The 15,536-nt window shown below is 42.0% G+C and overlaps 1 protein-coding gene across 1 annotated transcript in view; it reads left to right on the forward strand.

The window, feature by feature from the left end:
• The window catches only part of AIM1 (absent in melanoma 1), a 106,039-nt gene that overhangs the window by 48,205 nt on the left and 42,298 nt on the right, over positions 1-15,536 (forward strand). Inside the window, exon 3 of the mRNA XM_018553520.1 lies at positions 11,065-14,154. Within this exon, the coding sequence (XP_018409022.1) occupies positions 11,065-14,154 (3,090 nt within the window). The remainder of the gene's footprint in view (positions 1-11,064; positions 14,155-15,536) is intronic.

Here is a 15,536-nt window from a genome sequence, read left to right on the forward strand (position 1 = left end):
TATATTAATATACATATTTACATATGTGCACACATAAACATAGGTGCATATACAATGATACATGTGACATGAGTTTAGATAAGAGATCTAGAGTAAGGCTCCAGTCACATGGGGGATTATGCTGCGTTTGGAGATTCCTGCAGCAAGAACCTACAGATTCCTGCTGCAGTAATTCCAGTAATTTAGATTTAGCCACTGTGCCTATTCAAGTTAATGACAGGTTGATAGGATATCCCATCACATCTGAACGGGGATACCTGGGATTACTGCATTGCGAATCTGTAGGTTCTTCCTGCAGGATCTCCGAACATAGCATAAGTCTCTGTGTGCAGCCTTAAGCTGGCCATACACTAGTAGATTTTCGAATGAACCTTCGTACGAAAGATCTTTCATTCGACTTTATGTTAGTTGATGGGACAAATCGATGATCGATTTTGACTATAGTGACGAAAAAACTTGAAGGAGCGGAATGGAAAATTGTTCTTGAACAAACGAAATTCTAACAGTGAATTTGTTTTTTGTTCAGGCAACCCCATTCATTCCAAAATTGAATGTTAAAATACAACTAAACTTCATTCGACTTTTGTAAAGTGTTCCATGGCATTATCGGGTGGTAAAGAAGGATCTTTCGTTCAGTAATGTACTAGTATTTGGCCAGCTTTAAGGTGCCCATACACCTTACAACCATTGCAAGACTTTTGTCTTGCGATGGTCGTAAGCTTATTAAAAGATTGTACGATCTGCCCATCTTGGACAGGCAGATCGTACTTGTGATGATCGAAAGCTCGCCCCGCTGAGGGGCGGGCTTCTGATGACTACAATGAGGGGGCGGGCTTCCGATCACTGCAAACGGGCAGTGTGCGCACACCGACCCGTTCGGCAGTTGTCGAACAGGCAGGCCACTAACCCGCCGAGAATCATACAATTCTGGGCGGGTTTTCAAGCCTGCTTGTGCGACCGTAAAGTAGAAATGGTCGCACGCCTTCCATACACTTTGCGATTATCGTACGATCGCGGGATTTCCTGTGATAATCGTACAGTGTATGGGCACCGTCTTGTATGAGTTCAGTAGGACAGCAGTGTTTCCATGGCCATACTGATAAAATATACCCTATTCTTACACAAATCTTGTTTTGCCATTTGTTTGTAAACTTTAAAACCCAGGTGATTAAGTCTTATGCAAATCCTAAACACAGCACAAATAGTGAAAAGTATAGTATACAATAATGGTTTCCATACTAGGGCTGATTATCACAAAATGAGCTAATTCTTGTATAAAAAATGATGTATGAGCTCAGCTGATCAGTTCAGTATCACTAACAGGGTTATTCACAAAAGGGTGAAGAGTTTGAGAAGGCAGGAGAAGTGATCAATCTAGGACAAAATAGCTGATTTGGGAAAAATTCTCCAATTCAGCTCACTTTCCAGTCCGGCTATGTTGTCCTAGATTGTTCACTTCTCCTCCCTTCTCCAAACTCTTCACCCTTTTGTGAATAACGCCGATTGTGTTTGCTGGAAAAAAAAAGTAGATGGCGAGCTTGATGAATTATCAAAGTGTTGGCGTCTATTAAGTGTTTATGAAGTTGCTTCAGACATTTTTCTTTGCAGGGGAATGTGACAGTGTTGTCTCAGAGAGCACTTTGGTGGGGGCGGCAGGGGCAAGGTTTTTCCTTTTCTTTTCTGCTGCCAGCAACAGACTTTTGCATCTGCAAGGTCTCTTAAGTATAGTATTGCTTGTGCTAGTAGTTTGCTTTTGAGTGCACAGAGACTGTTCACCCAGCACTTTTTGTAGATGGTGGCCACAAGAGAGAGGAGGAAAGGCTGCTTCCTCTCCAACTGCTGTCATAATAGTACTGTGGTGGCCAGAAGAGGGTTGGACTAGTGGGTGGAATGCAGGTGAGATATCCATTTTCTTTAAGTTGTAAAGAAACTGGTTATGCCACAATTATGAAGGAAATGCTGTAACAAAAAAATAGTATCAGAAGAAGTAGAAAGGGGCTTGGATAAAATAAATATTTCAGACTGTTGTATAGCACGTGACCTATTCTGCATATAGAGAAACATTTCATATATTTGTGTCAGAAAAGGAGGTAAGGTATACTTGTGGCACTGCAGATCTTCCCAAATCTGCTCAATTTTACACCATTCCAAATTAAAAGGTATGACATTTCCCAGGAACGCATTACATTTTCTCAATATTTGTGCAATAAAATGAAAGAGAATCTAAAGTCAAAACTATTTTTAGTTTTCGATAATGTAGGGATTGATTGGATGATCTGTCAGCCTTTTAAAGTAGAGCCAGGTATACACGCTTATATTGTCTTCGTTCAACATATGGACTGAACAAAGCAAATATAACAGATTTCTCCATCAACACTTGTGAGCGTTGATGGATGAATCCCCTGCTGTTTGCATTGTGTTCTGACAGCAGCCACCGGCCCAGCTTTACATCCCAACTGACAAGATTCACATATTCACCTTCTTCTGTTTTCTGGTGACCATTGTCAAGAGGACTGGAAGTAAGAGTTTTCACTGGAACAGGAATAGGAAAACTTGTTCCAGTGCCAACTGTCTTATGGGTATTTCCTCATAATAGGACACAGATGAAAAAGTCTCTATCCAAGACCAAGTCATTTTGGCTTTAGATATACTTATTAGGAATGCACCGATACCGGTATTTTGGTACCAAGTACCGATAATTTTTTTTTTCGTTACTCGCCGATACTAATTACCGTGTACCGGAAGTCCCATTCAGGAAGGCAGGTGGCGTGTAATGACTCGCCACCTGGCTTCCTGATTAGCCGGGCATCGTGTAAAGACTCGCCACCCGGCTTCCCGATTAACAAGAAAGCCATACGAATCCCCATAATAATAATCATATGATCAGTGCGGATCTCTGTCCCCTCTCACCTCGGCATGTCCAGCCTGTCACCCCCGGGGCCTCTAGCCAGGAGCGGCCTTCCTCTGGTACCCAGCCGGGGCCGTCTTGCTGGCCAATCATGGAAGCCGGACGCCATGTAAGGACACGGCGCCCTGCTTTCTGATTGGCCGGGAGGCCGGCTCCATGCTCCCTCCCGGCCAATCAGAAAGCAGGGTGAGCATGAAGCCAGCTTCCCATATGATTATTATTATGGGGATTATTGATTTGCTCTACATCAGCAGAACAATGATCAAACACAGAAGTAGGCTGCCAGTTGAGTCAACACGTGGGCTATAATTAGCATAGTCAATGCTGCATTATTAGCCAAAGAGTCCACCCATTGTAAAGAGTACCAGGATGGTACATGTAACCTAAGCTGACTATACATGACCCAGTTAACGCTATCCATATACCAGCATTGCTAGTAGAGAAGGACATAAAAAAAACAAGCAATAAACAAAGGCAATATTCATTTCCCTAATCTTATAGCATGCTGGAAACGCTCTCGGTCTGAATGATGCCTTTCTTCATTTTTCACCAAGAAAAAAGAATGTAAGTATTAGGGATGCACCGATACTGGTATCGATACCGGTGCCGGTACCGAGTATTTGGGCGAGTACTCACCCAAATGCTCTGATGCCTAGCCCGATACTTCCTGTATCAGGAAGCCAGGCGCCACGTCATTACACGCTGCCCGGTATCCTGATTGGCTTGGAAGCTGCTCCATGCTTTCTCGTCACTTGTGATGAGAGAGCATGGAGCCGACTTCCCGGCCAATCAGGAAGCTGGGCGAGAGAGGGACGCACTGAGTGAGAGGACGAGAGAGCATGGAGACGCGCTGAGAGGGCGAGAGAGTGACGAGAGAGCATGGAGCCGCTTCCCGGCCAATCAGGAAACTGGGCAGCGTGTAATGACACGCTGCCCGGCTTCCTGATACAGGAAGTATCGGGCTAGGGATGGGAGCATTTGGGCGAGTACAAGTACTCGCCCAAATACTCGGTATCGGCATCGGCGCATCCCTAATACTTACATTCTTTTTTCTTAGGTGAAAAATGAAGAAAAGCATCATTCGAGAGCGTGCTATAAGATTAGAGAAATGAATATGGCTTTTGTTTATTGCTTGGTTTTTTTAATGTCCTTCTCTCCTAGCAATGCTGTTATCTCTCTCATGGATAGCGTTAACTGGGTCATGTATAGTCAGCTTAGGTTACATGTACCATCCTGGTACTCTTTACAATGGGTGGACTCTTTGGCTAATAATGCAGCATTGACTATGCTAATTATAGCCCACGTGTTGACTCAACTGGCAGCCTACTTCTGTGTTTGATCATTGTTCTGCTGATGTAGAGCAAATCAATAATTGAAACCACAAAACAACAGGCACATAGGAAACGGTAACCTGAACGGGAAATTGATGCCAAGAAGTCATGCTGATGTCTACGTAGTTCATGACAACACTACTTAACACCATCAACAAAAGTTTTTATGCCAAGTCTGTTTGTGAGACTGAGCGTCCAACATAAGTGAGACTGAGCACACAACATGAGCAACCTTGCATATGCTTAGCAAGAACGACTGACATAACTCATTAAAAGAAAAGTATCTAAACTTTTTTTGGCTTTACTTCCCTTTTTGGGTCACAGGAGTATATTTACTAACTGTACTGTCTCCCTTCAGTTTGTAAAGTATTGCACAAACTGTTGGTGCTATATAAATCCTATATAATAATAAGAATAATAGTCCTTTGACCCAAAGTCAGCAGCATTAGCCCGCTATCAGCTCAGCACGGAGGCACGCCACAGTTGGGAAGAATCTCAACAATATTTTGGGAATCCACCCTGGCTGCCTTTGAGAATGCTGACTGTGCCCCTCTAGAGCCGGAGCCAGCTGTGCCCACCCCTCCTCTGTCTGTAGCTCTGCAGGAACAGAAGGGGATGGGAAAATCCCTGCGGGAACATTGGCCGACAGGGTGACTAGAGTCACTGTTTGTAGCCTTGTGTAAGCTCCAGTCAGGCTAACTGAGCTACAGTGAGCTTGCTTTTTTATTTTTTTACGTGGCCGCAATAGGGAAATGTGAACAAGGTAAATGGCAGCTGGGGAACAGGGCTATTAACCTTTGTCTACCAAGATATGTCATAAATATACCTTCTTTTTTTGTTCAACAGTAACATATGTGAAACATTGTAGCAACCAAAGGGTTAACAGGCACATGGTTGCTTGCTTTAAAGAACTCCGAGCAAAATGTTTATCGACCCTTGTAGTATGGCTACCTCCGCACTGCAAGGGTTAACTGCTCTTTTTTTTTTCTAGGTGCTAAAATAAAAATGTTATATTAACCTGAACCGTGAAGCCGGGTGGCTCTTAGACTGGTTCTTCCAGCCTCTCTCCCCTTCAACTGCAGTGGTCTGAGGTCCCGTAAATCATCACATTCTATACACTGTGTATAGGACGTGAGGACGCAGAGGAACATTCCAATATTGCAGCGTAGGAAGAGACAGACTTCAGAGAGTGGAAAAGCAGGAAGCTGACTTGGGTTTTTTGTTAGCACCTAGACAAAAATGAGCATGTAACTTTTTCAGCCCCACTGCAAGAGCTAATAAAAGTTATTTAACTTTATTCTTTGGCCTTTGCTCTGTATGCAAGTTGTATAGCCACCCAATTGTTGCATAAACTAGAAATGTGGTGGCAAAAAAACTGCAATTTTATATTAACAAATATTTGTTCTTTATTAAATTGAACACAGTTTCTTTTTTTTTATATTTATCAGGTATTTTAGAGATTATGGTGTGTGTATGTGTGTAGGGGAGGGGGTGTGCACCACACTAATTGTTTAGAGTATTTTATTGACAATAATATTGACAAAATCCTTCCAGAAAAAAATGTAGATTGGGGAGATATTTTACAAACTTTCAGGGCTGTAATGTGCTAGTGAAAAAAAAAAAATTGTTTAGCCTGGAGGGTCCATTCACATATTTCTGGTGCAAAACCGCATGTCATGTTGCAGGTTAACATATGTTGCTTTAAGGTAACCCATTCAGAATGGGCTGGTAATGCACCCTAACATACTTAAAATCGCACACAACCCTTTTTCTGTATCACAACACATGGCAGTGCACTACTGTTCATTGACATGCACTGCAGCATGCTAAATATGCAGATGTGTTGCCTAGTGCGTTTAAGTGCAAATGAATGGCAGCACGACACAACAACACATGTTACGTGCATTACTATGTGTTGCAGTAACACACAAGTGTAAATCCAGCCTGATACTTTGCCCTAAATAAGCACAGTACGACGTTACTTTTTTTAATGTAATGGTGCTGGAGGGACAATTGTGCAGGTAAATGCTCTGTGCGGACAGCTCAGCTCTTGCTACATCTTTAATATTCTTTCTGCTCACAGGTTCTCTGACAGGCTCTGGCAAATACAAAAACAGTGAACAGAAGAGGCACATTTTTTGATGATTCCCTGTTGTATTGTGCATGCAGAGCTAGAGCTGCAGCTCATAGTTTAAGAGATTTAACAGGTAAATGTGCTTTTAATTTATGACATGAGCAAAAGAACTTGTGTCTAAAGCTGGCCATACACCTATAGATTATCTACAGATTTTCTGTGGTCAGATGGAAAAAGTGCAACATATTCCTCCATCTACGCTACACTGTGTGGATAGAGGAATCTCCCAGTGGGCCAAGCTTCAGTATCTTGCTAGTTGGCCCCGCTGGCTGTCAAAATACTTAAATGATGCCTCCATCCAATCAGATTGTTCAGGTGTTTTGAGAGCTAGCGGGACCAACTAGCAAGATACTGAAGCTTGGCCCAGTGGGAGATATCACACAGTTTAGCGTAGATGGAGGAATCTGTTGCACTTTTTCCATCTGACCATAGACAATCTGCAGATAATCTATAGGTGTATGGCCAGCTTAAATCGTTTAAACACCATTGAACAAAATTTTTGAAAAACTTAATTTTCAGGGAGAGATGTGCTTCTTCTCTGCATGTACATTGCTACTAACCCCATCAAATCTTTGTCTACTGACCCAGCTAGTGTTCATTTGCAGTGAATGTGCAAAGATAGGATTGTAAGCCCTCATGGGCAGGGCCCTCCTTACCTTCATGTCTTGAATTGTATTGTGACTGTAATGTCTTCCTTATATTGTAAAGCGCTGCGCAAACTGTTAGCGCTATATAAATCCTGTATACTAATATTAATATTGTCACAGGTCGGCATTTTTCTACAGGTAATCTGGTAAATTGTGGTTAATTTAACAAATAAAAGCAAATGGGATTTCTTCAGAAATGGATGTGATGTGATAACATGGTGTATTATCATCCCGTTAAGTGGAGTGATGAACTACAAGTTCCAGGTAACTCTCGTGTGAACACAGAACGGCTTTACCTAGCTGGGTTTGGAGACAGATGGTAAATTCAAGTAGTGATTTTTCACATGAAGGGAAAACTGTAGCATGTGTTTTTAGAGGACCTATTTTGGGTCATTGTAACATTTACCTGAAATACATTTTTATGTATTGTTAGCATTTTACATATTCCTTATTTTGATGATTGTATTTTTTACACAGGACTGTAAAGTCCCCCTCTCTAGGAGTGTAGTCAGCTTGCCTGCCAAGATAAGGTCATTTAGACATAAGCTGGCCATACACTGTGTGAAATTCTTTCAGTGGTGATCCTTCGATCAGAAAATCGCAGGTTGAATGAAAAAAACGGTGTGAATGAATCTCCTGCTGGGCTATTGCATTCTGACAGTAGTGGGTGTGCCACTATTAGAATACCCAAACAGTGACGGCAGCCAATTAGCTGCTGTCACCGATTGGCCACAAATTTTCTGACTGGCTCCTTTGATTTAGTGATCGAAGGATGCCAGATGGAAGGGTGCTGACAGGACCACCCACTGACCGGGACAGTATTTGCAGAGTGTATGGCCAGCTATGTTGCTTGTTTTTAGCTACTTTGACCGGTAGACTTGCAGTGAGAGGAACAGTAAAGCACAGTCAGTGTGAACCATTACTAACAGGGAGTAGAGGCTCCATGTGCAATAAAATATACCCATGTGCATATGTGTGTATATATATATATATATATATACAGTGCTTGAAAAATCCACTCGTCTGCGACGAGCGGACAGCAGAGCCCGACGAGCAGCTTCCCGGCCGTTGTAATTACACGGCCGGCCGGGAGCTTTACATTCAAGCGATCGAGCGTCTCGACGCCCGATCGCTTGTATTACCAGCAGCTGCCTTTGCCGGTCCCGAGATCCGCTGTGCCCGATGCGGCCGGGACCGCCACGGCTCTGTGACAGGAGATCAAAGGGAGATCAGTACACAATCTACCTTTGATCTACTCTCCAGTCCCGGAATGCATGAAGTGATGTATATTACATCACTTCCTGCATTCAGTGTCACTTTCCAGCTACAGAAGCTGATGAAGCAGTTCTCTGCTTCAATAGCTTCTTTGGGGGTCTCTAGGTGACATTAGGGGTCTTGGAGACCCCTGATGTCTCCATAAAGAGGACCTGTCATGTAAATTGGCTATCACATAGGGGACTTCTTAGCCCACCATGTGATAGCAATAAAGTTTTTGTTAAAAAAAAATGAAAGAATCATAAAAAAATTAAAAAAAGAAGCATTAAAAAAGAAAAAAAGATGTAAGTCCCCACCCCCCCCACATACACATGCTGATATGCGTCGGGTGCGCCTACGTGCAAAAACAACGATTGCACCTATTGCCGCTCATGTTACATATAACCGCGAACGTCAGAGTGTGAGCAATAATTTTAGGGCCATTAATTACTGATAACACTAAACTGATGAGTGGTAAAACCGTTTTAAGCGTCGCCTATGGGCAATTTTCAGTGTGGTCGGTTTTTGCGATTTTGCGGGTGCACGCAATTTTAAGGCTTATGTCTATTGGTGTCTATTTACCCGACGTGACCCCGCCTTTTATATTTTATCAAAAATATGGGTAAGAATAAATGGTTTATAACATAATGTAGGGGGAAAAAATGTTTTCGAAATTTACAGTACTTTTTTCATTATATAGTAAAAAATAACCCCTCCCCTCCCCCCCAGTGGTGATAATACACCTCCAAAAGAAAGCTCTATCTGTCCCAAAAATGTTTTACCATAAATTGCAAGGCTATAGTCCCGTCATGCTGACTGGTGACATTTTTGACTGACTGGTGAGAAACCTGAAAATTTTTTAAACAGGTTTGAGCAACAAGCATTAAAAACACTAACAAACACTGATGCACTATGTAGCCAAAATGATGCGGACACCCCTCCATAATATGGAGGTCATGTTTACCAAGCCAGGTCCAAAAAGACAAGTTTAAGTGTGTTTTTACAAAAAAATATTTTAGATTTTAGTAAATTTTTTAACTTTTAGCAGGTTTCGGGTTGTAGCACTGTGGCACTTAAAGGGTATGTAAACACTAACAGTGAACATCGCTTTTTGGTCTTTTTCTGGTCTGTTTAATAAAACATTATTCTATCTGTTTGATAAGTGCAAAGAAATACCAGTTGATTATCCCAGAAATCTTGTCGGCTGATAACTTCCTGTGCTCTCGGGTTGTGCGGCACTGTTATCAGATACATTGTTTCAGCTATGTCTCAGGACTACATAACCCCTCCCTCTGTTATGGCGAAGAGTAGAGGGGGAAATTTCTGTATGCCTATCCTAGGGTGACAACACTGCTTATCTTTAGATATCGTATGGGTGGGTAAACATTGTTACTCGAGCTCAAAAAGTGTGTTACTGACAGGAACTTCAGGTGAATATAAAGGTAAAAAGGATTATAATAAAAGAAAACAATGCAGTCACCACAGGTCCGGTAAGCCAAAATTAATATCTTTTATAAACTCTGTTTATTACGCTCACAAAAGCTACATAAAACCAATGTCATACGATGTGTGACGTGAATAAAAACCATAAAACAATGACAGTCTCGTGTGGTTCCTAAGGCGACGTATAATATAAAAGCAGTTATACCATATTCATCACACAAATTATTGTTTGTCTAAGGGGAATCATTCTGCGTTGAGGGTAAGTGTAGATTGACACCACATGTCCCAAATCTAGCAGACTGTTAGAGGGCGGTTACTTTTATCATATATGACTTTCTAAGGGATGCCCAATTCCTACCGCTCAGCGCCCTGAAGTTCCGTGTGTCGGGCAGGTATTTTTTGTTGCTACATTTAGCCCTGCTGTGGGCAAGCAGGGCTAAATGTAGAGCAGGGGAGCCGGAGCTTGTTTTGTTCATGTGACCTGGGCAGTTGTACAACTGCCAAGATCACTTGTAGCAGCCTGCTTGTCCAGCCCACCGTGGTTTTCAGGGTCCCTCGCTCTTCTTGGGGCCCCTCTACCATGGCAAATGACTTCAGGATGGAGAGCGGGTAGCAGACTGTAGAAGTCTATTCTCCGATCTGCTCTGTGGGATCAGTGAGACAGGAGTGCTGTACTCACAGTGATTCCTGTCACAAGTCATCAAATATCAGTTTCTGTAGTTTAATGCATAAATTAATGAAAGCTACAACGTGATTGGTTTCTTTTAGCAACGGTACCATAAACCTAGAATGACTGTTGCCAGATCAGGCCCAGCCAGCAGAACCTGTTCCAGTCACAATTGTTACCCCCTAAGATCAGAGATTCCGGCAGATCTGATCTCTCCCATAGCAAGAAACATGATATTCAGCTGAGCTGTTCTTTTGTGTTTCTGTGCTGGGTGAGTAGGCAAATCAAGCAGGCACACTTCACTACTTTCCTTGGTATCTGTGTGTCTTTATGCTGGTCAAAGAGACATTTTGGAATTGACCATGTGATCCTACTATCCTTGAGATAACCTCACTTACCCACCAACATCATTTACTGTGTTTACAGTTGCAGTGAAAAGATAGAAAAAGGACAGTTTAAACTCACTTCTACCACATCCTAATCACTAATGATCAGCGACTATGTCTAGGTTGCATCACAAATCTCTCTGTATATACCTAGCCTTACACTACGTTACTGTAATTATCACTGTGTTGATTATTCTGGATTTCTATCATTTCTAATCATATCTTAGTGGTATATGTTTTGTTAAATCCTTCTGCTGTTTTCCAGTTTGTTTTAAGCTTCCTTTCTCATTTCAGCCCACCAAAATCAAAGAATGTGGAACTGCCAATCAAGCCCAAGGCTGTTGATACTGTAGATGAATCTACGGTTGAAGTGCACGCCCCCAAAGGGAACATTGCTAGCAAGGTTTCTTTATTTGAGAGCAAGAAAACAAGCCACAGACAAATTGACTTTTATGCAACAAAGAACATTTCTCAGCCAAAGAAGTTTGTGGAAAGAGCCAAACTGAACTTTGGTAAACAGATCAAAGGAAATGTTGTGAAAGACAGCAGCTCAACTGTTAAATCAGCCAGTGAGCCTAATTTTGCCAGTAACAAAAAGATCGAAAATGGTCATGGTGTAGTAAAGGCAGACACTAAGGACAAGTCTGCCAACCATAAGGTGGATTGCACACAAAGTGAAGACACTCCCCAGGCTCAGGGAAATCTGATGCTGATGGAAGACAGGAGAAATGGTCTGGAAACGGCACCAGGAACCATAAAACCCCCACAAGAAAGTATTTTGCCTTCAGCAGAAAATGAACAACACGAGGACCAGCCTACTGAGTTAGCCAATGATGATGTTCCTTTAACTCAAAGTTTCACACAGAGCAATGATTTAGAGTATACAGTTAAAGCAGAGGAGCCTTTGCTACATTCATCACAAGTTTCTGACGATACTTTAGGTGGAAATACAGCTGTGCGAAAAAGTAGTACCGATTCAAGCTCAGACTCTGGCCATATAGAAATGGGAAATAAACACAATTCATTAAAAGAACAACATACAGATGCTGTTACAGCAGAAGAGCCGAACATTTGCCTTACTGAAGACTCCACAACATTACGTCCTGATCATGTAGATTCTGCTGTTAATGTTACACTGCCAACGCATACAGACGAGCTCCAGATTAATGGTAGTAAAGAAGTCATTGATAGAGAAAGACCACCAGAGCAGCCCACTCTGGAAGATGTGAAAACCAAGCCAGCTGAAATTATAAATGAGGAAACCATTCAGCCAGACGACATTACATATAACAATGTAAATACAGATATGCCAAATGAAGATGTACAACTGGAAATGTGCATAGATAACAGCAAACCTGACGACAACTGTGAGGTGCCTAATGGATTACTGCAGAATGAAATCATGAATGGAGACAAGCAAGAAAAAACAAAGCAGTTAAAATCAGAGGACATACATGGGAGAGAACAAACCATAAATGACCCATCTTTAGTGCAAGATGAAGTAGAAAACAAACCCAGTTATCTTGTCCATGAAGAAGAATGTTTACCAACAGCTAGTGCCATAGTCTCAGATGCAGTTATAAAACCTGAACAAAAGGAATCCATAACAGAAGTAACTCAGAATTCAATTATATGCTCAAATGAAACCAGTAATGGATACGAGGGAGTAAATTTAGTTGCTGAGGCAGTCTCTATGCAAGGAGAAGACAGTAATCTACAGAGCTCTACTAGTAGACAGAAAGGCAGCAATTTTTCAGCTGTAAGTAGCCATTCAGTAGAGAAAGTCCCATCTGCCAGTGCTGTCAAAACTGGAGATGACCAGGCTATTCTGAGTAGCATAGTTGCACCACAAGACCAGATCAATAGCAGTGCTGCAATACAGGACCAGAACAGTAGCAGTGCTGCAATACAGGACCAGAACAGTAGCAGTGCTGCAATACAGGACCAGAACAGTAGCAGTGTTGCATCAAATGATGTGGAAGATTGCAGTGTTGCACCACAGGACCAGAACACTGTAGCGATTGGGAATGCGGCTTATAGCATTGACTCCTGTTCAGAAGTCACAAAGGAAGTGGAGTCTCCGCACACTGTTATTGAACCAGAAGATGACCATTCACAAAATACAATGGATCTTCCAGCGAGCATAAGAGATCCAAGCATCGGTGAGCTAGATGTTGCTGTGGCTGTGGACCAAATAACAGAAAACCTAGAAAATATTGACAGTGCCCATGTGGACACATTAAACAATGCTGAAAAGAAAAAAGAAGGAAGCTTTAGCCCAACATCACATAACAATGATGTTGCTGTTGTAAATGAGCATGTCTTTGTAGTCGCTAGACCTAGTGCATTACAAAACGGCTCCCTTGATGATTCACGTACCACTATCTTTACCAATGGAAGCATACAACATACAGAAAATTACCAGAATTTCCTAGATGTACAAAGGAGTCCCGAATCCAGTTTCAACACTACAGTAGGAGGAGAGGACAGTGTTCTTGATTCATCTTCGGACATGGAAATTTTTGCTGAAACTATCAGAAAGTTAGACAGCTCAATCACTGTGCCTCAGAAAAGAAAAAAGCCCCGAGCTCCCAAGCCGCCGGGTGTGTATTTTGGCCTGCCCCCTATCCATGAGGATTATTTGGAAAAGATATTGGACAATGACTCCTTCTCCTTTGGCTTGGGAAAGAAAGATAGGGCCAGAGAGATTGCGCCTATGGCATTGTTTAAAATGCAGAGCAAAGAGACTGCAGAGAAACTAAAGCCTAAAAGGGCATCAGCGGAACAAAGCATGCTTTTGAAATCTCTGAGGTCACAAAAAGAACCACTTTCAGTGCCACAGGAAACATGTGACAAGGAAAATGCAGATGTTACTGATGTAGCAGTCAAGAGATCTCGAATAGACTCATTCTACTCTGGCCTGAAATCACCGTTTGCAGCAAGGAAAGAGAATGTGTTCTCTCCTACAGTCACCACAGTCAGCACAATTACTACCTCCTTCGACACACCCAGGAAGGAGTTCACTCCCTTAGGCAAAACCTGTGATCTTAAAACTATAGATTGTTCGCAGACAGCTCACACAGCAGAGAGGGAGGATTTAGCAGTGGCGTCCTCAGATTTCTCACAAAGTACGCCCGCAGAGCACTCACTATTTACACCTGTATGCAGCATGGACAACCACCTGGAGACCAAAGCGGGTGGACACACTGACTCGGCCGTATCACGGCCTGATATCAACCGCCTGCCAGAGCAAAATCACTGTACAACTGATGGGAAAGAAGCGCTGCTACTTTTAAAAAGCACTCCTGCTAAAGATTTCACTGACATATTTTTGTTTAAGGGACAGGAGCAAGGAGCCTCCGTGCCAAGCCTTCATTCAGAGGTGAGTGCTAACTTCCTTGGTTACAACATTTTTTTCTCTTTATTTACACATACTCTGATAAGTGTTGCCTAGTTCTTTACTTAGAGGGTGTATGGCATACTAGGACTTTGTAATTGTAAATGTAGTTGTAAATGTTAAGAGAATCACTTTAGAATATAAAGCCTACAGTCTGAATTGTATTTGATTTTCTGTCCTACTTACTGACCCCTCATTTTAGCTAGCCGTGTTCCAGGTTTAATCCTGGCTGCCATCCTTGTTGGGTTATACTGATTTATTACAACCTGAAGTAAGACACAATACCGGTCACGGCTTAGTTCTAGAGATATGTTCATAAAAAAAGCTGAATGGACCATATAAAGATAATGAAAAAGATAACAGAGCCAGTTTGGAATATGTTCATTGCCTTTTTCCTAAAGAGTGCTAGTAGTAATTGCCTATGAGCATATAGTATCAGTCATATAATTACACAAATGTGAAATGAAAATGTCATTAAAAAGAGGACTGCAGCGGGTCATATTCTCCTGCTTCTGAAAATATGAGCTGCCTAGATCTTCCAGAATAAGGCAGCCTACATATTTCACTATTCCTTTCAGGGAGAAAGCAAGCATCTCAGGTTGGGGGCACTAGATTCCCACCTGTTGGATAGTCTCTCTGCGAGCATTAGAAGTAATGAACCGCTGTCACTGTTGAGGGAGTATTGCAGTGAATCCAGGCCAGAATTCTGATGTGAGGCAATAATCAGATCTTGTAATGGTTAAGAAACGGCAGAGAAGCTCTATCATAGGACCAAAGACTTCAGTGAATGCCTCACATATTTTCTGGCATGCTGGGAAATCTTTGCTAGATTAATAGTTGTACCTTTTGCCACTCGTGTGAAAGAAAAAAACTGGAAAGGTGAAATAAAATCGCTGTTGTAGCCTTAGTTACACAACCGGATTTACAAGCCTGGTGAGACCTGCCATGTTTTGGTGCAGTGACTAGAGACCTACTTGTGTGCGGCTAATTGTATGTTGGTTTTCTTTTTTAATTATAAAAGATTGTAAGGCATGTCATGCTATTCATATTAAACAAGGCTGTGTTATCAGGATCACTTGATGACTAAGGATTTTTCAGCAGCTCAAATACTTCTAACTGCAAGTCCTAACATACACGTTTGTACATTTTTCTTCAAATACTCAGATGAGCACAAATAAAGAAATGGCTTTTCTGAGCACTTGGCGGTGCCTTGCGCAAAGTAATAACTGGCTGAAACTGCTTTTACTAAACTCATTCAGGATTATTCTAAAAATTTATATCAAACACTAACGCATTATAATTATACCATCTTAAATCCATAGCAGCTAGCAGAAGGCATCAGATGAAGTCTGACATTACAGCCAATCAG

The sequence above is a fragment of the Nanorana parkeri genome, unplaced genomic scaffold (genome assembly GCF_000935625.1).
Source record: "Nanorana parkeri isolate BGI_ZX_2015 unplaced genomic scaffold, ASM93562v1 scaffold123, whole genome shotgun sequence".
In the NCBI taxonomy this organism is placed as follows: Eukaryota; Metazoa; Chordata; class Amphibia; order Anura; family Dicroglossidae; genus Nanorana; species Nanorana parkeri.